The sequence below is a fragment of the Ziziphus jujuba genome, chromosome 4 (assembly GCF_031755915.1).
Source record: "Ziziphus jujuba cultivar Dongzao chromosome 4, ASM3175591v1".
NCBI lineage: Eukaryota > Viridiplantae > Streptophyta > Magnoliopsida > Rosales > Rhamnaceae > Ziziphus > Ziziphus jujuba.
Genome location: NC_083382.1, coordinates 22,964,192 through 22,988,474, shown reverse-complemented (window position 1 = coordinate 22,988,474; position 24,283 = coordinate 22,964,192). Strand labels below are relative to the sequence as shown.

Genomic DNA, 24,283 nt, shown 5'->3' with positions numbered 1-24,283 from the left:
GATTTTTAGCATTTGAAATTAGTCAACAAAAACGTAAAACTCTTAAAAATCAAAGGGTGGGGGGGTTTTAGATTAGACAATGGGGGCATAAAATAGGTTTCGGTTGGGTCAAAGTCCAGAGAGCACACACGCCAAACTTGACCGTTTACGCGTCACTTTCCAACGAACAACACTGTAAAATTGGGTTTTTTTTTTTTTTTTTTTTTTTTTTTTTTTTGTGGGGTTGTGTCCTCTGAAAACAGTTTGAAGCTGCTGTTTTGGGGTGTAGGGGTTTTTGTGAAATTTCCGTTTCCGCGATAATGGCGTCGACGGAGATGGGCGGCGGCGACCATACGGTGGAGCTGATTGTACGCGATGTGTCGGCATCGGAAGCTGATGCTGTTGGGGTGTCGGATGAGATAGCCCCTCTTCTAACGCAGGCTGAGAAGCCCAAGATTAACATTTTCACTGTCTCTTATCCCAGGAGAAAAGCTGGGGTACAATTCTAACCCCAATTTCACTGCCCTTTCACAACTTTGATATTAACTCTCTTTTTCTTTTTTTTCTTTTTTTGGCATCTCTAATTCGTTCCCTTTTGTTGGTTCTCATTATTAATTGTTTTTTATCACTGATTTACTGGTGTGTGTGTGTGTATATATATATATATGTGTGTGTATATGTGTATGTATTTATAGAGTGTGAGAGTGGTTATGTCAAGAGTTATAATGTTGGATGATTTGTTGGAATGCTTTCATTAAATCCCAATCTGCTTGCTGGACTAAATAATTTGAGGAGCTGCTAGTTTTGGTTCTAAACATGTAAGCTTTTGAATGAGATAAAATTTTGGAAAAAAAAAAAAAAACAAAAATGCTTTGACTGGGTTTGATTTGCCTCTATTTGATTAATACAATTATAGGGGGTTTAGAATGATCAAAGAGCTCGTATTAACTATCTACCAGTTGGGTAAAGTTGAGTTAATTGATTGAGAGCTAAATTAGAATATTGTATTGCCTTAAGAGAGATATGAAAGGTTGCATATGTGCTTGATCACGATGCTTAGAAACAATAGAGAAAGGAGCAAGAAAGAATATAATAATAATAAATTTGAATTGGCTAAGGTACCAGTGGTTTGGTTTATTTTAATTTATGTTGGCTATCTTATTGCAGGAACAATTAGCAAGATTACCCGAAGTCGAGACGTTTACAGTTTCTCAATTGATATTGTGGGTATGGAGTGGTTCTAGATACTCTGGCCTACTGTGTATGGCGTTGTCATCTACCATTTACTTTGTCATGGGAGTTCTTTCTGATGTTTTCTCTGGTTAGTAAGTCCCGTACTTTACATTGACCATATTGAGTGTGATGTGGCTCCTGTCTCATAAACATGTTTGTTGAACTTAAAGGTGTGATGTAATTTTTTATTTTATTTTTTTCCTTCTGACATTTTGTTCACTAATTAGACAAAACTATCTCTTCATTTTCCAATTCATTTCTATGATCAATCATTCATTTAATGACTTCCACAGACCAAACTTAAATATTTTTTCTCACCTGAAAAACAATTTATCTTATTTCTATTTGACTTTTTGTTTTGTTGTGACAGTTCAGTCAATTCCTTTGTTTGAGACTGCATTTGTAAGGTGTACAATTATCTTAGTATCGTCATATTTTTGGTTAAGAAGGAGCGGACAGCCAATATTTGGGCAGCCAAATGTTAAAAATCTCTTGATTTTAAGAGCTTTCATGGGATATCTCTCGTTGATGAGTTTTATCTATAGGTAAGGTGCCTCGTTACTTCATTTTCCATTATAAGTGGATGCTTGTAACGTGTTGAAACAATCCCCATGCTCTTGTGGTAGCTTTTTTATGGTATGTCTCTTGGATAGCAGCAGTTTCATGTACTTTCCGAGGGATTTGCAACCTATATGCATGTAGTTTCTTGACTTTGTATGATTTTGTCGAAATGTGGTTATTTTCTCTATGAGAGGTGGGGAAGGAAAAAATGAAGTACCATATTTTATATGGCCCTAAAACTTAACATAATGTCATCCATATCAAATATCTGTGGACTGTTCTCTCCAGCGAAACAACGGTTGCTTTGCTGCATTATATACTGTTTCCAAGTTTGACTTGCTTATACTTTTCGTTTTGGTTTTTCATTTCAGCATTCAAAGATTGCCTTTATCTCAGGCTATTGTTTTAAGCTTTACTACTCCGATTATGGCTTCAATTGTGGCAAGAATCATTTTACATGAAAAGTTGAGAATTGCAGACATTGGAGGTATGTTGCATTATATACTTATGATTATTGCTTCTTTCTCTGATATTTTATTCAATTACTTTGTACAAATAAATTACTGCTCTGGTTTTTTTGTGATGGATCAGAGCATTGAAGAACAAAAAGAAAAATAAAATAAAATAAAATAAAATATGACAGCTTATATATATACCATCTTCCACCTTTATGCATTGGAGGAAATGCATCCCATGTGTTATGTTTAAATTCTCACCATGTTGGAATGGAGGACAGGAAAGAGTCAGTTTCTCCATTTCCACCTTTAATTTATTGAACCATCAGTCCTAGAATGAAAAGATAACCCCATAAAATTGTGGCTGAATCTGTAAATACCTTAAATGAAAAGGAAGCATTTGAGCTCCGACTATTAAATTTCAGTTAAAGCTAAGAAAGTGGAAAGAAATTTAACTAGATCTAAGACTAAGAAGAAATTATTGGTGACCCTCAAAGGCAATATGGCTGATGAAAACCTTGAAGCTTCCTTTATGAAGCTTAAAGGTGATTGATGTCCCAATATACAGATGCAGACTACTATAATGAGGACTGAGTGTAACTAAATCACTTCAAGCCTAAATTTAGCCCCATCAATCACAATCACAAGAAAGTAACAGTTGAAACAATAAGTAGGTAAAAAGGACAAGGCATTTCAAAGGAGATAGCAGAAATCTGCATAATAAGAAATGAGGGATACAAGTTAGGAAGAGAGGGGCCAGGGCCCGAATCCAACCAAGGAGGAGGTGCAGACTGGAAGAGCTGCTAGGATAATGAGACCAGAAATGAAAACTGCTAAAAGCAGAACAAATGTGCAATACAAACATGATACCTTGTTATATCTTACATTTCAAAGTGCGATGATGTTCCCTAGCACATGTGAGTCATGTGACTAACATGCAAGATACCATGTAGGCATGTCAAATCCATAAATGCTTACACACCATCTGTTGACATTGAAGGTGTATGGTAGTTAATATTCACTCCTCCACAATTTTGTTTACTTATGTGCAATGCAATTCAATGTGCTACTTTCATACTCATGCCCCAGGTGTTAATGTATCTAGCTGTTGACTAGTTTATTTTATTTTTGTTTTCTTTATGGGGGAAAAAGATTAATGCTGGGGCTTAGTTCTTCCATCCAGCTATGATTTTCCAATTAATAATCCTTTACTTTCCAAGTAAAAACCTTTTATACATCCCTTTCCTCATCTCAAAAGGAAAAAGAACAATTAAAGAAAGGAACTAAAACTAGAATCTAAGCTACATTTTTCATCCCTTAAAGATGGTTTTTCTTTGTCTAGATTACATTTCAGATTCATTGATCTAATTATGAGTATGGCCTTATCCTTCTGCTTTTCTAGTTGGTCGTGGTTGTCTTGTTTCTGCTCTGTCTTGATATATAGAAATTTACTAACTTTCTTAGGCAGGGATTAATTTTTTTTCAACTGTTATTATTTTCCAGGTCTTGCTTGCAGTTTCTTTGGTGTGCTCTTCATTTTTCGGCAAGTACTGACTACACAAGGTATGGAAAATAAGTAACATCAATAATCTACATTAGAAACTGTATATGTATGGGTGGTAAGACTGGTCAAAATCCTACAAGTTGTACCCTAAAAGAAAATAACAGAACATTAACGTGTATAATATCATATACATCTGTATGCCTTTAAAATGCTTGTTCTACTTCAATTTATGCAAGAATGCTTTTATTAAGATAATAATCCAATAAGTTGTGCAAGGTTTCTCATTCTCTTATGATGGAGCATCATTTGATTTAAGTACCAAAAATTTTCTTTCTGAATTTATTTGCACTTATACTCATCATGGTAATTTGAGTGCAACTTCTACTAATATTGTTAAGAAGGCGAGAACTATATTATTTTAATGGATAACTACATTTTACCGCCCTCAGCTATTCTACTTTTTGCAATTTGCCCCCTATATTACAAAACCCTCACATTGCCCCCTAAACTATTACATTCCTGTTGGTTAAGTTGAATGATGCATTTTGATAGATGAATTTGATGAAATTAATAAACTCATATAACTGTGTTTAGAAACTGACTATTTCCATTTTATTATACTTTTGGACATAATCAATGGCTAATTTTGCCAAAATTATTCGGAATATTGCATTATTGGACTAAACTGAGAGGAAAATAATAGTCAGGGGCCAACATGAGGGGTTTTGTAGTTTGGAGGCAAAGTGCAAAAGGTGATATGGTTGAGTGGGGTACAATGAAGAAGGTGTCTGGTGATGATATTTATAGGACTTTTCAGCTAGTCCAGAATTACTGCCAGTTAGAACTAACCAGATTGATGCTTGTTAGAGAAATATCATAGAATTTGTATTTGGTCTACTGCAGAAACTCTCAATTTTTTCCTCTGTGGCCTCTATTTGGAGCTCATGTATTCTTTTTGAAGTCTATTCCAATTTATCTTCTGCATGCTTTTGTGGAAAGGATGGGTGTCTGTATTTACCTTGTTGATGGTGGATGCATACAGGAGGGTTAGTTAAAAGTGGGGGAGGGATCAATGCATTTGTGAAGGGAAGCAACCAGTTATATGCAGTATTGCTTGGATTATTGTCAGCAATATCTGGTGGAATAAGCTACTGCCTTATAAGGGCTGGGGCAAAGGCATCTGATCAACCTATGTAAGATCACTATTTATGTCCTTATTAGTCCTACTTTTCAATGAACAGAAATTAAGTGTACTTTTTAGCATGTTGACCTACGGTTATCCTTCTTTTGATAATTGTCATGACCTATATCCTTTTCTACTTAATTTGTAATTGTAATTTTTTACTGTTTCATCCTCGATCAAAATAAAGTCATGATATGCAATTATGTTTTAGAAACTTGATGTAGTCTCTTCTTCTCCTTTTTTGATATATGGTATTTTTTCTTTTTCTTTTTCTTTTTTAATTTTCATGCTCTTATGGTTCTTAAAAAGCATTCTGTAGGAAGTTAAAATGAACCATCTGGTTCATTTATTGATTATCTGGGGGACAAGGGAATCTTAGAGAATATATGTTGCATTACTAAGAGAAGAATAATTAATGCACATTTTTTGTTCAAAGTATTCCAGTCATGGTACTTTTATGCAACTGTTCCTCAGTGAATTATCTACTCAATTTTCAGGGCTACAGTTTTTTCATTTGGCATACTTGCTAGTCCTGCTGCAGGAATTTGTTCCTTTGCCTTTGAGGTAAGCCGATTATATGGCCATACTATTTTCTTTTATGTTTTGGACATCTTCATGATATTTCGACTCAGACTACCTAATTACTTTTGTTTTGGACATTTCTGCATTGCAGGATTTTGTTATTCCAAGCTTCTATTCGTTTCCACTTATGCTTGTACTTGGTGTCCTGGCTTTTTTCGCTGAGGTTTCCTGCTGAAACATATATATATATATATTTAGCCACACTATAATGCAACTAGTACTTAATGAAAGCATAGTTTTTTTTTTGTTTTTTTTTATTTTTTTATTTCCTAACCAAGCACCTGCATAACTGGGCTTTTAAATGTCCACCTCAGGTGTTTTTAGCACGTGGACTTCAGCTTGAAAAAACTAGCAAAGTTGCGAATGTTCAATATATTGAGGTACAGTTAATCTGCTATCTATTTGAGATCTAGAATTTAGTTGCTTGTAATCTTTCAACTGAAAGCATGGAGAATTAGGACTGGTATATGTAGCATTCCTGTATGGCAACTGTTGCTTTACATTTAACTTTTTCCCCATGTTCTTCACTGGGAGTTGAGATAGGAAACTAGGATGTAATATAACCATGTAGCATCAGAAAATAACATGCATGCCTGTGTGGTTCGAGTCGGTTGGCGTCCCAGCAAACTATTCACCTGCATATTGATTGCACACAATTTCTGTGCATGGATTTCTCAAGATAGTATCGAGCAAGGCAATCTCCTTGTTTTCATGTTGACTTTTCTGCCAGTTGCTTCTTTCAAAGTCTATACCATATCTAAACATAACTGGAGCAGAGAGGCCAGAATGATGGTCTTTGTTTAGTTCTCCCATACCTGGGGATCAAAAGAACTTGGTTGTTTGAATGGTCGTAAATCCAAATGTAAACAATCAACTTTTCTGCCAGATGGTTCCTTCCTTAACTGGTAAGAAGGAGTCCTGAATAATAATCTCGTTTAGTTTGCATGTCATAATGATTTCCTTGTAATTTTTTTCTTTGCATGTACTCTAAATTATACCTGGTATATCAATGCAATGATGGGGATTTGTAGATATCTGCTTCTTTCATATGAATAGTTGCACCTCTATGCAATATCTTTCTCAGTGTCGATTAAAATCTTGATGTTTTTTTTTTTTTTTTTTAACCATATCTTTCAGGCTGTTCTATCACAGTTGTGGGCGATGAGTTTGTTGAGGATAGCTCCATCATTTGGTCGACTTGTAGGATGCCTGCTTATTGTAGTTTCAGTGTGTTGCACTATGTATATTGGACCTGATAAAGAAATCGAATAAAAGAAAGATATACGGTTTTTTTTGTTTTGTTTGATAGGCATGCATCGAATTTGGTGCACTCATTCTTTGTTGTACTCAAACTTGTTAATCTATAAATCTGAAATGTATCTACTAGCTTATATGCATTCTCCAAATGGCAGATGTTCAAGTATTGGTTTGATCCTAATATATCCATTTTATATACCTTGCGAGACGGTGGCGTGAGCTCCCCGAGTATGTTGTAATGCCATGTTGAGCAATAAGCAGCATGATATTTTTTGGTCCTACTCTGCCGTAGATTAAGGAAAACACAATGTACAAAAGTACCAAATGTGAACTGGGTGGGGTTGGCCTGGTTTATATGTATTTAACAGTAAGAATAGTAGAATGCCTAGTGGCAATGCATACTTCAAAAGGGTTGTATAAACCCACTTGGATGAACAACTTTTGGTCTTGTTCAGATGTTCAATCTATGCAGTCCAACGTTCCAAACAAGTCAGTATTTATCAAAAAGTTTTACTGAATGGGCTTATAAATGGGCGTGGATACTGATCTTATGCTTTGAGAGCAATGGATGTGGTTGAAAATCTATAATGGCTCATGCCTAGATTTAAGAATTTTTTAGGGATTTCTTCAAGTTCATTGAAGCTTTTTCCTGTTAAATTCTTTTCAAAAGAAATCTCTATACACTTTCTTTTTAAATTTTTAGAAATCTAAGGAAGTACAGAATCCCAGATTATCATTATTTTTTCAAAATCTCATTTAGATTTTTCTTTCTTTTTGGTGAATAAAATCTCATTTAGTTTGAATATCAATTGGGACTCATCAATTTAATCTTTCCTTATATTGCTATATATAGCATTGGATTTGAAATTCAAAACCTCAAAAATGGAGAATGGTGTGTTGGGCAAAGGTTGATATGTCGTTGTTGATTCATTAATAGAAAGAGAGCGACAACTCCATGTCAAAAAGCAAATATTTTTTAAAGCCGAAAACCATCAGATGCTCCTCAGCTAGGCTGCCTGACTTTATTCCATTTCCACCTAATAAATTAAACCATATCTTATTCCACAAATTGCCATCATAGTTTTTATATATATAAAATGCCACGTGTCAACCAGCAGAAGAGTGTTCACTTTGCATACTCATTGTTGGATTAGGGTACGAAATAGTTTTTTTGGGGAAAAGGATTAGAGGTTTAGTTTCATTAAGATGTAGCATTTATTCCCATTGGAACAATTGCTGCAAATTATTATTATTTTTTTTAAATGTTTTTTACACAAAAAATTGGGGTCAAAGGACCCAATTGCTGCATTTGATGCACTACACAAAAACATTATGAGTGGTATCAACTACCCAAAAAAAAAAAATAATAAAATAAAAAAAAATTAATAAAAAGATAAAAATTGCCAGTCTCATTATATTCTACACATTCATGTATGATTTTACTTTTACTTTATACACTAATAAAAAATACTTATTTTTTTTACTTTAATAAAAGAAAATTGATAAGAAGATAAGACCTTGTATGCAAAATTCGGAACCCAATCTCTAATCCAGATTTCACCGACCGAATTTGCTGCCTGCATCCCGCTTTTATATACCGAACCAATAAGATTTGTTTTCTAAAAAAATTATTAAATTTGTATGGTTTTCATGTACCACATCTCTTCTTTGGTTCTTCTATTGTTCGTGACATTTCGTATGGACTGTGAGTACCATAATTTAGTTTTTCTCTGGTGTATATACCAAGTTTCTTTAATTGCTTTGGAATAAAAAAATATAATTAGAAATATAATGGAGTTAGCAAATATTGTAATATAATATATATATATATATATATATTAAACTTGTAATATAGTAGAACCACACAAACATTAGTAAAAGTATTTATAAGCTTGGCTTAATGGTTAAACTATTGAGAATATATTTTTAACTTCTGAATTTGGTTAGGTTTAGATGAAATCATTTTCAACCTGAAAAACAAAAATACTCAGCATTGGCAAACACATGACTAGGTTTTGGAATATGCCTCATATATTAGAGCTTATCACACAATTATCAATTCCAATGTTAAGGGATAATTAGGTAATTAACCGTGAAGAACAGGGATTTTGTGGAAAAATGTGAAGGCTTCTAACTTGTTGGGTCAGGCAATGAATGCATTTAAAGAGGTGGTTTGGATGGTGGTCTTTGGAGGCTGACCAAAGTTATTCCAAATTCCAATATATTAAAACAAGTGAGACTTTATTTGTTTAATTAGTTTTTGGCTCACATGCTGAGGGACAATATACATATATATATATATATATATAGTTTTAATGTCCTCTTTGCAGGGCATTTTGACTTGGATGGAAGAGATTTCTTCTTCTTCATCTTATTCTCTTTATTGTTATTTTATGAATTGGGTGGATAGATTTCTTAGAAGTGGGTTAATTCCTTTTTCCTTTTGAAAAATCAAAAGTTGCAGAGAAAACCTATTACATTGGATTTTACTTTACTTTATTTGGAACTTACCAAGTAGTTTTATTTACTTCAAATCATGATTCCTACCCACTTTTTTAAATTTTGAAAGAGAAACAGCATTCAAATAATCACCTATAACATTTGTGTGACGTCAAAATAAACTACTTGATTACCATCATCTTGTTGCACCACAAGCTTTATTCATATTACTGTTACATACACGTTTTAATCATTTCAAATGTGATAATTTAGCTTTGTTTTCTTGAAGGGAAAAATATAAAAATTGCAAAAGCCCTTGTTGTTTACTCAAAAGGTTCAAACTCCCACATTTTTAGGCTAGGAGTGCATGCAAAGCTGCAAACAAAACAAAACCAGATGTGTTGTGTGAGAGAGAGAGAGAGAGAGAGATTCTTATCTTGTGAGGTTTGAAAATGAGAGAAGGAAGCACGTAAGAAATGGGTTGGGTTTGTTTTTAGTATTCCATGGGAATCGGGTTTTGTGTGGAGGGGTTGGATAATGTCATGGTCGTGGTTTGGGGAATAAGGACTACCAAGGCAGTAATAGCAGAAAGCTCTCTCTCTCTCTCTCTCTATATATATATATATACATGCCTCGCACGTGCAAGCAAACTCATCTCCCTTACCCTTCTCTTCCTCTCTATTTGACCTTCCCTATGTCTCTTTCACCATTTGGTCCTCCCTTCTCACACATTTTATCACTTTTGCCCCTCTTCCCAAAAAATTTCAAAAAAGCAACCAACCCCCCCAATCATACTGCCAAAGAACATATTCTTCCTCCCCTTTTTCCACACCAAAAAAGAAACATAAGAAAAAGAAAAAAAAATCCAAGGTAAGAATAATAAATGTGACAACGAGTGCCCCCACTGTTTCATTTAATGTCCCCATCAACTTCTATCACTAAGTATTCACATTTGGTATGAACAATAACATAAGGACCTCTGAAACAGCATTCAATATACCCTTCTCACTTGTCATTCTTTCTGTTTCATCAATATTAATTCTTTTCTCTTCCTTTAATCAATAACTCTATTCAAACAATCCATTTGTCACACCTCATGATGATTAGGTGAGATTAAAATCCATTGTTAGCACAGTAACTATTAATTTGCTAAATTTATTTTATTTTTAAAATTAAAAATCTAATATCCAAAAGTGATCAAATCAATACTTAAAAAGTAACCGCCGGTGACAGTGGTGACATAATGGATAAAAGCTAAATAGAATTTCACCTACTCAAAACTATATGGTGCAGAATTGGTTTTTTTTTTTTTTTTTTTTTTTTTAAACAAAAAATTTAATTAATTTTTTATTTTTTTATTTTTATTTTCAACCTTTAGATGTTGAGATTAACACTCTGGCCAGTGGGGACTACTGCAGTACTCAAGAAGGGTCCCACACTTGCATCACAGGTGGATCAGCCAAGTGGGAGATATAGAAAAGATTTCTTGGTACTAACATTTTGTACAACCATGACCACCATAGACCTCACAATATTGTATCTATGTCTAAACTCCTTATAGGATTTTTTTTTTTTTTTGGGGGTAAAACTGATTACATTAATATTAAAAAACACCTTACAGGGTTGTGCAGCTTTTGGTTATATTGAAAGATGCTTAAAAAGAAGTTGAAAAAAGAAAAAAAAGTTATATTAGTGATGAATTGATAAAATATTAAAAAAAAAAAAAAACACACACACACACACAAGGTAAAATCCATGTACTTCAATCTTAATCAAAAAGATTTTGCCGTACGATGAACGAGGAGGACAAAGTGGTAATTGTATTATATTATTCTGTTGCAAAAATGTGGGGCTGGAAGGGCTATTTCGTTGTTAAAGAAATAAATGGAGGGTAATAATGTAATATGGAGCCCACTGATACAACTACAGGCTAGTCGACGATAGCAGAGGTGCTTCACAGAGAGGCCTTTGCTTTGCATATTGTTCTTTCTTTCCCTTTATATATATATATCTATATATTAATTTTATTTTATTTTTCTTCCTTACTTGCTTTTATTGTTCACTTTATATCTGTACTTTACTTTGATCCAAGTTCTTCTTCTTCTTCTTCTTCTTCTTCTTTGGCTCTCTGTTTCACACTAGCTCTCTGAAGCTTCAACAATGGCAGACATTATCCACCCTCCCATGGAACAACTACAAGACCTCGAATACTGTATAGACTCCAACCCACCTTGGGGTATGCTCTGTCTTTTTCTCGCTTGGTGTTGTTTTTGTTATCTTAAAGTTATTTGAATGAGAAATGGGGTAATGGGCTTCAAGTGGTCTTCAAGGAGAGTCTCTCTGCATTTTTCTGTTTTCCTTAATGGGCGTTGTGTGGGAAAAAAAAAAAAAAAAAGGGTTTGTGGTTTTTGATGAGTTTTAAAAACTGAATACTTTGAGCCTTGAGAAGCAGTTGTTTTTGTTTCAGGGCGTTTAAGTTTGAAGCACTGTCATTTACAGACTAACAGACCAGTAGAAGAAGAATAATATATATATATATATATATATATATATATATATATATTATTATTATTTCCATTTGAAGAAAAATGTTGTGGTTTTAGATTCTTTTTCGCCTTTTTTTGGTTGATACCAGACGGGCGACAGAGACAAATGGATGATGATACCGTAACTTTAAGTTTTATGATTATTGTGAAAATTTTGAATTTTGAATTTCTATTATTTTGAGACCAGTGAAACTCTCCTATAAAGCGCTTTTGTTTATTTATTGAGAAATTATATAGCATAACAAATGGGAATATAAATCACAATAATGGGTGGTTTTGAAGTTTCAAAGTTTCTTTCAGTTATCTTTCGTATATGAAACAGAGCTTTTGTAGCCATCAGACTTTGTATTGTACAAGACTTGTTAATGGCGTTTTTTATTTACTATTCTACGGTCCAAAGCAAAGCTTCTTCGTTTGCTTGTGGAATTTCTCTCATTCTGTATCAAGGTTTATGTTTTATGTTTTAACCTCAAATGACTGGTGTGGTTTTGTTGTTTGCTTGGAATAATTTGAAGGATTTTCAATTTAAAACAGGCCATTCACCCAGTTTATGCTGCTTGATTTGTTGAATTCTCATTGCTATACCTTTAAATTTGTGTTGCAGCTGAAACCATACTTTTAGCATTTCAAAACTACATCATGATGCTGGGAACAAGTGTAATGATACCCTCAGTTCTTGTCCCTGCAATGGGAGGAAGCGATGTAAGCTTGTTTTCCACTAAACTACCTCCACTTTCCACCGAATTTTATGTCTTGTCTGATTCATACTTGGTTTAGAGATTTGCTATCCATACCCCTTTTTTTCCTCACGTACTTAAGTGAGATAATGAAGATCTTTGGACCAGCAACACCTTAGTACTGATTATGATACTCTATATTAAATTTTCACTGTTTCAAAATTTTGTAGTTCCTTGAGCCTCTTTTGCTTTTTTGTTTTCTCTGAGAAAAGTTCCCTAGCAATGCTGTAGGTTGCATGTTTGTCAGTTTGTTCCAAATTTCTTTTCTGAATACATCTTTTCAACGATTTTGCTGCTGACAACCAGGGTGACAAGGCACGAGTTATACAGACTCTACTCTTTGTAGCTGGAATTAATACTCTTCTTCAAGCCCTTTTTGGAACCAGATTGCCAGCGGTTGTTGGAGGCTCCTTTGCTTATGTCATTCCCATAGCTTACATAGTAAACGACTCCTCATTGCAACGGATTAGTGATCCTCATGAAGTAAGTCATTTTCATGGTTTAACATGTCAGAAAGAAAAAATCAGTTTCGTTATTCTCCCACTATTTCTATTATTAATGTTTTTGAGAATTGCATGGAATTAGAATATGAGACATATATCAAAAACTTTCTATCTAGATAGTATTTTGAATTAAAAAAAAAAATCTTTAAGAAGATTTGACAAAGAAGATTTGACAGGCTGAAAATAGATACTTTAGAAGACCAGAATTCTACCTCTTATCCACATCTTCTACTAAGGAATTTCTTGCAAGCTTAATATTTCTAAAAGTTGATTGATGTATGAGCCTTAAAAATATCAGCCTTCAAAAGGAATGTGTAGAAGGGTGCTTAATTGCAAGGGTACTTGCAAAAATTAAGTGAATGCTGGTGTTTCTGGAGTCATTGAAACACAGAATATTAGATAGATCAACGAGATTTCTCGCACAAACAAATTATCTATCTATATTTAGACATCTATATAAGCCTCGATTTTCCTGTCCAATGTAATATATATGAGACCCCTACAATAGGATATGGAATGATTAATTCACGTATATTGTGAATGGTATTACTTCTATGTCAATGTGAACCTAAGTCCCATAAGATTATGTGAAATCTATTCCCTTTCAGCTGTCGTACTTAAGTATGTTTTCTATTTGGTAGGGTATTGAAAGAGATCTTCCCATGTCATTGGTTTGCAGAGATTTATACAAACAATGCGAGCTATACAAGGAGCACTAATTGTAGCTTCAAGCATACAAATCATCCTAGGTTACAGCCAACTTTGGGGTCTCTTTTCGCGGTATGTTGATGGCATGAGAAATTAGTTAAGATTATAATACAAACAGCTGAGTGATTCATTATTCTATTCTTGGTTTTTACTTGTGCAGTTTCTTCAGTCCTCTTGGTATGGCACCTGTGGTTGGATTGGTAGGCTTGGGATTGTTTCAACGAGGGTTTCCCACTGTAAGTTTTATTATAAGATGCAATTTATTTTATCCTTTGGTCAACCCACCCTTGTGCAGCTTCCATTTGATGTGGTAAATGTGTCTTTGGAGCTGAATATTTGTTCTGGAGTCTAGCATCAGAAAACCAGACACCTGAGGCCTCGTAATTTTGTTCTCAATATCTACCTTAAGGCATTTTGAAATATATTTTATGGATGTCCAGATTACTATATTTTCAATATTAGCTATTCTCTTTAATAATATTGAAGTTTTTTGTCCTCACTATGTTTGTTTCAGTTGGGAAATTGTGTGGAAATTGGAATTCCAATGCTGTTGTTGGTCATTGGATTATCACAGGTAGGTGATTTTATCTTGTGCTTGGGAGTAAAGCCTTTTACTCTATCTAAAATTCCATTATTTTACACAAGAATGAATTTTTGATAAAATGCAGTATTTGAAGAATGTGAGACCATTTAGAGATGTTCCCATTTTTGAAAGATTTCCAGTATTGATCTGTGTCACAATTGTATGGATCTATTCCCTCATCTTGACTGCCAGTGGGGCCTACCGAAACAAGTCTGGTAAAACCCAAATCAGCTGCCGTACAGACAGAGCAAATCTCATATCTACTGCCCCATGGTATATAAAAGAGCAACTTTACTTCAATACAATTGCCTTTTTTACCTGGTTCAGAAATCTCAATATGTTACATTATTTTAGGTTCAAGTTTCCATATCCTCTGCAATGGGGGCCTCCTACATTTTCTGCAGGTCATTCTTTTGCAATGATGTCAGCTGTCCTTGTTTCAATGGTCGAGGTATGTAGCCAAATTTAATAGTTCCACATAATTGCTATTTGTTGTTGGTATGCTGTATTTTGTATCTCCAAAATTATGTAATATGAACAACTCTTTCTGTCCATCATGGCATGTCATCTGTTTGTGTCTTTGATCTCCAATTACTTAAGTTGCTTTTATATCATGACTATGGAGTAGTAGATTTCAAGTTCAATGATTCAGTTATGCCTTAACAAAAACAAGTCCTGACCAGAAATTTTATGCTTCAGTCAACTGGCGCATACAAGGCCGCATCAAGACTGGCAATTGCCACTCCTCCTCCTGCTTATGTATTGAGCCGGGGTATTGGCTGGCAGGTGAGTTAGTCAAAATATATAGAGAATGTAATTTCTTTCTCAGATTACTTAGACATGGTGGTGCTTATGAAGTATATGAAATGATATGCTTGCTTTGCTGCTAAGTATGATAGAAAAAAACTGTTCCCTGCATATCATTGAAGGTTAAATATCAGCATTGCCTACAACTGTGAACAGCCTTATATTGAGCATGCAAAAATACGTTGTACCACAATTATAGCTTGAATGCAGATCATAATATGCACAGTTTCTAGTCACGTTTATGTTTTCCATATATAATGCTAATTTTCACTAGTCATTTTATAATTAAATGTGCTAAATTGTTTTTAAATGTGTTTGCAGGGAATTGGTATCATGCTTGATGGTCTTTTTGGAACAGGGACTGGTTCAACTGTTTCTGTGTAAGATGAACAATTAATTTTGGCTTCAGAAGCTTTGTAGTACGGTGTATTATTCTGAGTTTGACAGGAGAATCTTGGTTTGTATTCAAGGGAGAATGTGGGACTTCTTGGATTGACCCGAGTAGGAAGCCGTAGAGTTGTCCAAATTTCTGCTGGCTTCATGATATTCTTCTCTACCTTAGGTTGTTATAAACTTTTTCAAGACTTGAGGGTCATTTGTAATTCAAAAATATCATACATGGTTAATTTCCTTCTGTCAATTGCAGGTAAATTTGGAGCTGTATTTGCATCAATACCCTTCCCTATATTTGCTGCACTATACTGCATTCTCTTCGGTCTTGTGGGTATGTCATGGCTTATGAGCTTAAGCAATTAAAATAAGAAATTAAATTATTCTTTGCTTAACTTCACAACAATTCCTTGCTTATTTTCAGCTTCAGTGGGTATATCATTTCTTCAATTCACAAACATGAATTCTATGAGAAACCTCATCATTGTTGGACTTTCACTGTTCCTTGGTATATCTGTCCCACAATTTTTCAATGAATATTGGACGCCATCACGTGATGGTCTGGTTCATACTAATGCTGGTTGGGTGAGTACAAATACTATTATTTTAAGTTTTAAACTATGAAATGGATTTACTTTGTGATATTTCCTATTAACTTAGTTCAATTTTCATATTATAAGTTCATATTACCGTGTGTTCTTTTGCAGTTTAATGCATTTTTGAATACCATATTCTCGTCTCCTCCAACTGTGGGTTTGATCGTTGCCGTATTTCTCGACAACACATTGGAGGTGGAAAAATCAAAGAAAGATAGGGGAATGCCATGGTGGGTGAAGTTCAGATCATTTAAAGGAGATAACAGAAATGAAGAGTTCTACACTTTGCCATTCAACCTCAACAGGTTTTTTCCACCTACATAGCAAGTTTCATCAGAGGCAGCAAAAGCTACTCAAACCCTTCTGCATTCCAACTCCGAGGTTCTAACATAATGATGAGTTTTTCCTTAGAATAGATAAAACCAAAGATCAAGCTAAACATCCTAGAAGAGTTACAAAGTTCAAGCATCAAAGTCATTATTCAGCAGCATTTCATTATTATTTTTTTTTTTGTGGACCTGTGTTTAAATGGGTCTGAATACTAGGATTGTAAAGCATTTGATCCTTGCTTTTGTAGATCCAATAATAATGTAGGCATATCAGTTCTCTCCTTCAATCTCTCTCTCTCTTGCAATGTTTGATGTGACAATGATCTCTTGTTGCTAAGCCAAAGCTTTTCATATTTTATATGCAAGAATATACAAGAATATTGAAGCAATGAACATATTTTCAAACAGAAAAACTCCCCCGCAAAGGAGGAAATCAAATATATTTTTCTATTCAAACAATACTAATTCATTAATATACATATAAAAGATTGACCTGAGTACAATTCTCAAAAGATAATTTTTTTTTTTTAATATCAGATTCTGTATGGTTAAAGAGATAACAAACAAGATATCAATTTATTATTTGAATAGTTATTCAAAAACAAATTTATAGAAAATTGTTTCTTTGATCATTCAAAAATTTTTTTTAAAAAAATAAAATTTGCTTATCAAACATTTAAAAAAAAATAAAATTGCTTATCATACAGTTTTGGTACAGATTCTAGCGAAGTCTCTTTTGAAATATCTTCCACTATTTTGACAATTTTATTAATTTTTTTAATTAAATTATTAAACTTTCTGTTGTGTAATAGAAAGTATATAGAAAGTATAGTTCATAGAAACAATGAAGCCTCAGAAAGCAGTCTGCATTTGACATCAAAGAATTCAGCCGGTAATTCCAACTATTAAGCAAAACTAATCCTCATTGGCTTCATAAAAATTCAATCTTTATTTACAATTAAATTTATTTTAAAAAAACAAAATTTCGAAAAAAAATATTTATCAAATTTAATATGTAATCGCACAAAACGGCTCCGTGGAAAACCAGTAAAAAAGATCCACAGGTTCCTATCAAGATGCGAAACACAGAAATCGATCTTGGCCCAATCATAGCATCGCCGGTCAATGCTCTTTGAGCTACCGGCGACGTGGCATTGAGCCCAAAAAATCTTTAAAAAAAAAGAAAAAAGAAAAAACGGTAATTGAATAGCGAAACCCTCAGAGACCCGTGTCAAATCACACACACAGAGGAACACCGAATCCACGGCATTCCCGGCCAATCAGCAAAGACTCATAACCGAGGCCGTGCCGAGGTGGAACGACGCCGGAGAGCTTCGTGATTGGTGGATGGGAATTTGAGTGGTTCCTGAAGCGTTAAAACCCCTGGCTGTTTAAAGTGTCATACGGCACTTCCTATCAATTTTTTGGGATGTCTTCCTCATTGGATTTTTCTTTTTAAAAAAAAAAACCACTAAACCCTAAACCCAAAATTTTCATCGCCCACTCCTTCAAACTGAAAAGCGATTTGGAGGAAGAGAAATGGCGGAGGCATTTTATAGAGACGAAAGCCATTCGCAACCCTAATTCGCGAGCCATTTTATTATTATTATTATTTATTATTTATTATTTTTAATTTTTCACTTGTATAGAATATGGGCTTGCGTTTGGTGGGCTGGGCCCACAGTACAAAAACCCGGTCTTTTGAATGGGTCCAAATAGTTTCATCGCATCTTCTTCTTTCCCTGCCGGCCCGGGCGGTGCGACTGGTGAGTACGGTAGCTGCTGCTTTCGAAAGTAGTTAAGAGGTTTTTGGCGATTCCGAGTAGCCGAGAGAGAGAGAGGAGCGAGGGAGTGCCAAAAACGACAATTGGTTTGAATTTGGTCTTTCGGAGCACCGAGAATGTCGATGGGGAGTGACACTTCTTGGGTGGGGAAGAAGCCTCTGCGCCGCATCGGAGGCATGTCGGATGCTCTGTCTATCGCTTCGGATCTTGGTTTCTCTGTCGCGCCTCCTCCTACCCAGGTCACACCCAACTCTGTTTTTATATGCATTTTCTTTATAGAATTCTTTTTTTTCGTGATTTTGAATACCCAATTATCATGGAGGAGAAAGTTTGGTGGTATGGATTGCTCAGTTTTAGGTGGTGGAAATGAGCTTATGGAGGGCTTGTGAAGGAGATTTTGTTGTGAATTCTGAGTTTGATTTCGAGAACAGAAGATGGTTTGTAATAATTGTAAATAATAATAGAAAACGTTTATTTTTTCATGTCTGAGATTAAAAACAGCATTCTTTTTGCAAATAAGCTTATATGAATTTGACAAAATGTGAAAAGATTGCAATCCAAGTGTTAAAGGAGGTTTCCAATTGGTAAATGGTACCCATAATTTCTGTGATTAATGATGTGAAATTATATATAGCATACAAACTTAAGTCGCCAAGACTTAAAAATAAAAAATAAAAAATCCTGGCGGTAGTTTGTAGTTTTATATTCGTAGCTGCTTTTTGCCCTAGATCTAGCATGCTACATTTCTTAAACTTGGGATTGCCTTTTTGTGTTTAGACTATATAATCATTGATAATTTTGGTAGTGATAATATGTATGTAAGGTTAACTATAGCGAATACTTAAGTGCCTGATATGATCGTTCAGTTTCTTTATTTTTTGGATTATCTTGTAGTATTATGTAAATGTTGAACTACCAGGAAATGGTCCAGATGGTAGGAAATTACTTCAACTTTTCTTTCAGATTTGCTGATGTGTTTCCATGACATATTTGTTTCATCATGCTGTTGTTGTTTCATTGTCTACTTGTAGGTTAGTTGCTAGAATACAAATTTTGTGCCGTAGCGCTTTTAAAATATCTGGTCAATTATGTAATGGACGCTTGAAATGTCAAATAAGCTCATATTTTTCTCCAATAGGAAGAACTTCAAAATTTATCCACTACCACTGGTGAAAAGGGTGATGACTTAATAAGGGTTTTGAGAGAACTTACCACCGTACAGAGAAAAATAGCAGATTTGCAAGTGGAACTTCAAGGAAGAAAGGTGGGACTGCAGTTTCCTTTTTTTTTTTTTTTTTCCCTGTTTGAGTTGCGATGTAGCGTATGTAAGAAAAAGAAATGAAATCAATGCTTATGTAAGAAAAAGAAATGAAATTAATGCTTAGGAGCACACTTGCATTGTATTTGATCTTAATGTACCTGCTAATAACATTTTCAGGACGACAAAAACGTTGCACATTTGACGCATGTGAGTGAAATGGAAAAGAAATGTGAAACTTTGGCAAGGATTACTACTATTTTGAAAGATGTCATTCAGAATAAGGTAGTTTATTTGGTTTCAATTTTGACATCACTGTCTTACTAGAATGGATGTCCATTGAATTTTTTGTACTTTATGGTTGGAACTTTTCATGTTCTCTCCATTTTTGTTTTGGGAGGGGCGAATAGAAGAGGAAGACATCAATGGATTTGTTCTATACAATGGATTTGTGTATTCTTCCTAAAACTACTCTTTATCTCTGACAGGATCGCATCATAGCTCGTCTCCAACAACCATATTCACTAGATTGCATTCCAGTGGAGGCAGAGTATCAGGTTGGTTTACACCAGATTAAGAATTGTAAAATCTCATAAGTCATAGGAAATTTTACTTGTTAACATTATGTCAAAAGAGAATCAGTTTACTGTGCTGTGAATATCTGTCGTATTATCTAATATAATCAGTTTATGGACTTGAGAAGTTACTCAGATTATGACTGTATGAAAGGAATGATGATAGATTAATTTTCATCTAGGTCTATTGAGAGCTATTCATAATTATCTGTTGATCTTAGAATAAAAGTAGTTTATTATCTCACTGAATGGAAAATCAGTATTCAGCTTTTTTTGTTAATCATTTTACACTGAGTGTTTTATCTTGTTCTCAATTCTTGAAATGCTGAATGTTGATGATCGTTGTTACTAAATCCCATGCTCTGAATATCAGTAGTGTTATCTAGTATAATCAGATTATGGACTTGAGAAGTTAACTTAGATTATAACCTGCAAGAGGAATGATGACAGATTAATATTTCATCTAGATCTCTTGAGAGTTATTCACAAATCACAATTATCTATTAATCTGAGAACAATAGTAGTTTATTCATCTCATCGACTGGAAGATCAGCATTCACATAGTCTTAAAGTAATCCTTCTACACCATGTGTAATCTTGTTCTCAATTCTTGAAATGCTGAACCTTGATGATCTTTGTTACTTAATCTGTGGAATTGTAAGAAAGTAGGTTTAGCAGTTGGCCTTCATGTTTGCAGTAGATTGGATTGATTCTAATTTCAACAAGGACAAAATATGATGGAATTGAGGTCTATAATTCCATCTACAACTTTAATAACAAAGTTCGGTTCCACAATCACATTTAACTGTGTTATAACTAGTTACACAAAGGGTTAAATGGAATAACATAATAAATAATATCTTCTAGCTACAGTTTAGATATTCTTGCAAAATGAATAGTGGTTTTTTATTTTTATTTTTTTCCCTTAATATTAAAAGGATGTAATCAAAATACTTATGGCATCTTTTGCTTGGGTTTGAACAGAAACAATTCTCTGAATTACTGATGAAGGCTGCTAGTGATTATGGGGCTTTGACAGCATCAGTTGCAGATTTCCAGTGGAGTCAGACCTTTAAGGAGCCTCCAGCAGTATGGGGGGTATGGCTGCAGAAGCATTGCATCTGTTTCTAGTTCAATCCATTGTTCATTGACTAGCATCTTAATGTTCTTTTCCAATCTTCATTTATTTTATTCGTCTTCTCTGCTTTTCTTTCTAAGCTCTGAGCTACTTTTTCCCTGTTCTTGGTTTAGAATATATAGTTGGTGGCAATAGCCTGTAAAAGACTGCATTTTGCCTTCTGCATTGTCTAGAGAAACAATCTAAGCAATATCTAGAGAAACAATCTCTCGTTTGGATGGGTTTTGCCTTTCAGAAAGATAGTTAGAATAATAGTGAAAGGTGAACTTCAATAATCACTTTAAGGTTGCCTGAAAAAGCTCCGATCTTGTAATAAAGTATATGTATTAGCAGAATGTTAGGAATTGAGGACAAAGTTTTGTGAAATGCATGATGATGAAGTTATAAATGCTAAAACTTTTTGAGTTTTGGGACATGGTATGTTGGATAAAATTATTTCAATTCCACCATTTTCATTTGTCTTCTTGCTTTGCAACTAAATACAATGAATAATACCTCAAAACTAGGTTAAGAAGTTTTTTCTTGGTAAATAGGAATGGACTGCTCCATGATATGATCTTAATTTTGTTTAAATGATGCAGGAAATGCTTCGCCCAATTCCTGTTGCTTTAGCATCATGCACCCGATTTTTTGAAGCAATGTCAGCAATGAGGGAATCATTTGCAACGCTACAAAATCTGAGAGTGGGCCATTCAGATTCAAGTTTGCCCATGACACCAGCCAATGATCACTCCCAAAGAGTACCAGGGGATTCCGAATGTGTTACTCCAGCTCCTTGGAGAACTGAACCAAGCTTTGATGACTTGGCTATCAGAAGCTCAAGGAGACAAGATATCGAGCAGCAAGAAATTGAAGACGAAAGCGTTGCAGATGGAACAGGCCACAGGAGATTGTCTTGGCCTCCAATTAAAAAGAATGGCACTTAGTCAACAAACTTGGTTTCATTCTTTGTATGTTACTGGATGTACGCTGTTCCAAATTTGTTTGTGTGAAATAGTGACTGACTAATTGCACTTATGCAATGGAATTGTTTACCTTCCGTTAGCATGATCATACTAGCTGAGACTCATCCCTTGTGTAGTATATAAATATACGTCTGTATGTATACTGGCTTTTATCCTTGGAAAATTTTAGGTGATGCCTTCATTCTCTCTCCCACTCTTTCACATTTCCCTTATCAATGGAAAAACTCTTACATGCAATTGTTGTACAGATGATATGGTGTAATAAACTATTAGACTCAAAACATTTCTACTCTTTGATTTGACATTGCACAAGACTATAAATTGTTTAGTTTATGTTGCGGTGATAATGATAAGTTGGAAATCATATGGGAGATATAGCATGATCATTACAGGGAATGCTTTTTACACTTTCTTTTATCAATGAGCTTAGCTGGCCAAAGCTTAAATACCAAAAAGAAGTTAAAAGAAAAGTAGTTACATTTATTGTTTACATAGTGGGTGCGTTGAATGTTTCCGTTTGTTAGATGATGGGTTACATTCAAGCAGGCCTCATCGTAATATGATATGGTGAAAAAGGGTGCAAAGCAAAAGTCCTTCTTTTTCGATAAACAAAACTTAAACGCAATTAATAATCATAAAGTTTAGATGCTTCCTGTTTTATCCTTTTTCTTTCTTTACCTTTCCTAGGAAACAAACAATGCAATAAGGTGTGGGATCCTAATGCATCTATATGGCCCACCTTCTTCACCTTCAACATTGTCTTTATTTCGCATTTCAAAACATGATCAAACTTAGCTTTTGGATACATCTTAGCTGTAAAATCAGCGCATTTTCTGAATTCTAGACGTCCAAACAGAAAAGAAGAGCCGAAGCTTTCACACCTTTTCATTTAAAAAAGCTTGCCTGGTAGACTTCACCTATTTTTTTGGTAATGTGGACTTAACCTATTGAGTAAGCTTGAATTCATAGCTGATAGTTTAATTTCATAGCTAATAGTATAATTATAAAGCCTAACAATAACATAGGCCAAATTTTTTTATTTTTTTTCTTGGGATAAAAAGAATGTAATTTGACCAAAAAATCAAAAGCATGTATCCCAAATTTAAGAGCCTGTTTTTTTCATGGGTGTGCATTTATTTTTGGCCCGTTGGGCAGTGATTGCTCAGAATGCAATAAATTCAGCCTATTTTATGGTTGCTGTGCCCACACAGTTCAATGATTTTACTTCTTCAAGGCTAAATATAATCTAGTCTGGACTCCAAGTCCTAGGCGGTCTGGGCATGGATGTTTTGTGGTAAATGGTTTAGGGATGCATGTTCTGTAAATGCTCTTTAAGTCGGGTTGGATATCTCCATTTAATATCATGGCCTGTTTTAAATTTTGAGTAAGCCAATTCTTTTTTTCTTTTGATTGGTTCTCAAAATAAAGGCCTTAAGTAGCATCCCTTTGAGCAAATCACGTTTGATAAGAAACTCAAAATGCTGTGTTTAAACGTGTGATCTTTAAAATACATATATATATATATATATATATATAAATATATATAGCTTTGATATATTAAAATATAATTATCATTTTATGCAGGGTATTTAGTAATATGATAAATGTTAAAGATTATTATTTTTTCAATTAAAATTTCAGTATTAACTAATTAATTATGGTGATATATTTAGCATTTAATATGTTATTAGGTATATTTTTTATATTGAAAATATGTTCCTAATGAAATTGCTACATATATAAAATGACAATTTTTTTTACCAACATAAATTTATAAAGTAACAATTTTTTTTCTCTCCTAGACTTTGTAGCCCAAGTTATAACAGGCTCCAATAATTTTTTTTTTTAATTTATATGAAATTGTGATATATGATAAAGAAAAAGATCGTTCATGAGTAATAATATTGGAAAAGTCCAACAAAAATCATTTGGTTTTAATTGGAGTCCATTGTAGCATGGACTCTAGAATGGAGGAGAAAAAATTGAGTAAAACAAATCTATGTATATGGTAAATTGATTTTAGTATATATAGTGTATCTATTCATTTATTATTTTGTATCTTGAAAATGAAGAGATATAAATTTAATTTTAATTAAAAAAAAATAGATTTTGACTAGGCTATCTCCAAAAAAACCTCTAATGTATTATCTTTTGATTTATCTGGTGCTTTT

At 33.9% G+C, this 24,283-nt stretch overlaps 3 protein-coding genes and 3 non-coding genes across 12 annotated transcripts; 3 read left to right on the top strand and 3 right to left on the bottom strand.

Annotated features, from left to right (window-relative positions):
• Positions 1 to 22: 22 nt before the first annotated feature.
• Positions 23 to 6,903, top strand: LOC107417137 (uncharacterized). 3 transcript variants are annotated; one of them, XM_025072310.3, is made up of 11 exons: positions 23 to 174; positions 269 to 476; positions 1,147 to 1,300; positions 1,583 to 1,757; positions 2,145 to 2,260; positions 3,732 to 3,791; positions 4,775 to 4,925; positions 5,413 to 5,479; positions 5,589 to 5,660; positions 5,812 to 5,877; positions 6,635 to 6,903. In XM_025072310.3, exons 2-11 carry the CDS (start codon positions 300 to 302, stop codon positions 6,767 to 6,769), a joined length of 1,173 nt encoding a protein of 390 aa, XP_024928078.3. In that variant the 5' UTR covers positions 23 to 174; positions 269 to 299; the 3' UTR covers positions 6,770 to 6,903. The 3 variants fall into 3 exon arrangements, 2 of the variants coding, with proteins under 2 accessions (XP_024928078.3, XP_015881197.3); XR_001581359.4 differs by lacking the exon at positions 23 to 174 and adding an exon at positions 6,228 to 6,402 and having other exon boundaries at positions 194 to 476; positions 6,635 to 6,803; XM_016025711.4 differs by lacking the exon at positions 23 to 174 and having other exon boundaries at positions 195 to 476.
• A 4,251-nt stretch (positions 6,904 to 11,154) lies between these two features.
• On the top strand, positions 11,155 to 17,101 carry LOC107417144 (nucleobase-ascorbate transporter 1). Of its 5 annotated transcripts, XM_048472041.2 has the most exons (15): positions 11,158 to 11,429; positions 11,661 to 12,186; positions 12,344 to 12,441; positions 12,783 to 12,959; positions 13,659 to 13,759; positions 13,848 to 13,923; positions 14,202 to 14,261; positions 14,356 to 14,543; positions 14,625 to 14,721; positions 14,970 to 15,056; positions 15,399 to 15,457; positions 15,548 to 15,639; positions 15,724 to 15,801; positions 15,892 to 16,052; positions 16,175 to 17,101. In XM_048472041.2, exons 2-15 carry the CDS (start codon positions 12,105 to 12,107, stop codon positions 16,385 to 16,387), a joined length of 1,569 nt encoding a protein of 522 aa, XP_048327998.2. In that variant the 5' UTR covers positions 11,158 to 11,429; positions 11,661 to 12,104; the 3' UTR covers positions 16,388 to 17,101. The 5 variants fall into 5 exon arrangements, with proteins under 5 accessions (XP_048327997.2, XP_015881203.3, XP_048327998.2 ...); XM_048472040.2 differs by having other exon boundaries at positions 11,155 to 11,429; positions 14,356 to 14,721; XM_016025718.4 differs by lacking the exon at positions 11,661 to 12,186.
• A 135-nt stretch (positions 17,102 to 17,236) lies between these two features.
• Positions 17,237 to 17,324, bottom strand: LOC112491498 (small nucleolar RNA snoR77Y). Its single transcript, XR_003055782.3, has one exon. It is a non-coding gene; the product is annotated as a small nucleolar RNA snoR77Y (small nucleolar RNA).
• A 79-nt stretch (positions 17,325 to 17,403) lies between these two features.
• LOC112491501 (small nucleolar RNA snoR2/U65) lies at positions 17,404 to 17,553 on the bottom strand. The gene has a single exon (XR_003055785.1). It is a non-coding gene; the product is annotated as a small nucleolar RNA snoR2/U65 (small nucleolar RNA).
• A 216-nt stretch (positions 17,554 to 17,769) lies between these two features.
• On the bottom strand, positions 17,770 to 17,839 carry LOC112491502 (small nucleolar RNA U49). The gene has a single exon (XR_003055786.3). It is a non-coding gene; the product is annotated as a small nucleolar RNA U49 (small nucleolar RNA).
• Positions 17,840 to 18,107: 268 nt separating this feature from the next.
• On the top strand, positions 18,108 to 22,298 carry LOC107417142 (AUGMIN subunit 2). Its single transcript, XM_016025716.4, has 6 exons — positions 18,108 to 18,415; positions 19,315 to 19,440; positions 19,615 to 19,719; positions 19,923 to 19,991; positions 20,994 to 21,107; positions 21,729 to 22,298. The coding sequence occupies exons 1-6, from the start codon at positions 18,293 to 18,295 to the stop codon at positions 22,071 to 22,073; spliced, it is 882 nt and encodes a 293-aa protein (XP_015881202.2). The 5' UTR covers positions 18,108 to 18,292; the 3' UTR covers positions 22,074 to 22,298.
• Positions 22,299 to 24,283: the final 1,985 nt, after the last annotated feature.

Bases quoted from the DNA above. Each gene is read 5' to 3' on its own strand.
- LOC107417142 (XM_016025716.4), top strand. From the start codon at position 18,293: ATGTCGATGGGGAGTGACACTTCTTGGGTGGGGAAGAAGCCTCTGCGC. The intron at 18,416-19,314 runs GTCACACCCAAC...TTTCTCCAATAG, and splicing joins TCGCGCCTCCTCCTACCCAG to GAAGAACTTCAAAATTTATC. The intron at 19,992-20,993 runs GTTGGTTTACAC...GGGTTTGAACAG, and splicing joins CAGTGGAGGCAGAGTATCAG to AAACAATTCTCTGAATTACT.
- LOC107417144 (XM_048472040.2), top strand. From the start codon at position 12,105: ATGGCGTTTTTTATTTACTATTCTACGGTCCAAAGCAAAGCTTCTTCG. The intron at 12,960-13,658 runs GTAAGTCATTTT...ATTGGTTTGCAG, and splicing joins GGATTAGTGATCCTCATGAA to AGATTTATACAAACAATGCG. The intron at 15,640-15,723 runs GTTGTTATAAAC...TGTCAATTGCAG, and splicing joins GATATTCTTCTCTACCTTAG to GTAAATTTGGAGCTGTATTT.
- LOC107417137 (XM_025072310.3), top strand. From the start codon at position 300: ATGGCGTCGACGGAGATGGGCGGCGGCGACCATACGGTGGAGCTGATT. The intron at 1,301-1,582 runs GTTAGTAAGTCC...TTGTTGTGACAG, and splicing joins TCTTTCTGATGTTTTCTCTG to TTCAGTCAATTCCTTTGTTT. The intron at 1,758-2,144 runs GTAAGGTGCCTC...TTTTCATTTCAG, and splicing joins TTGATGAGTTTTATCTATAG to CATTCAAAGATTGCCTTTAT.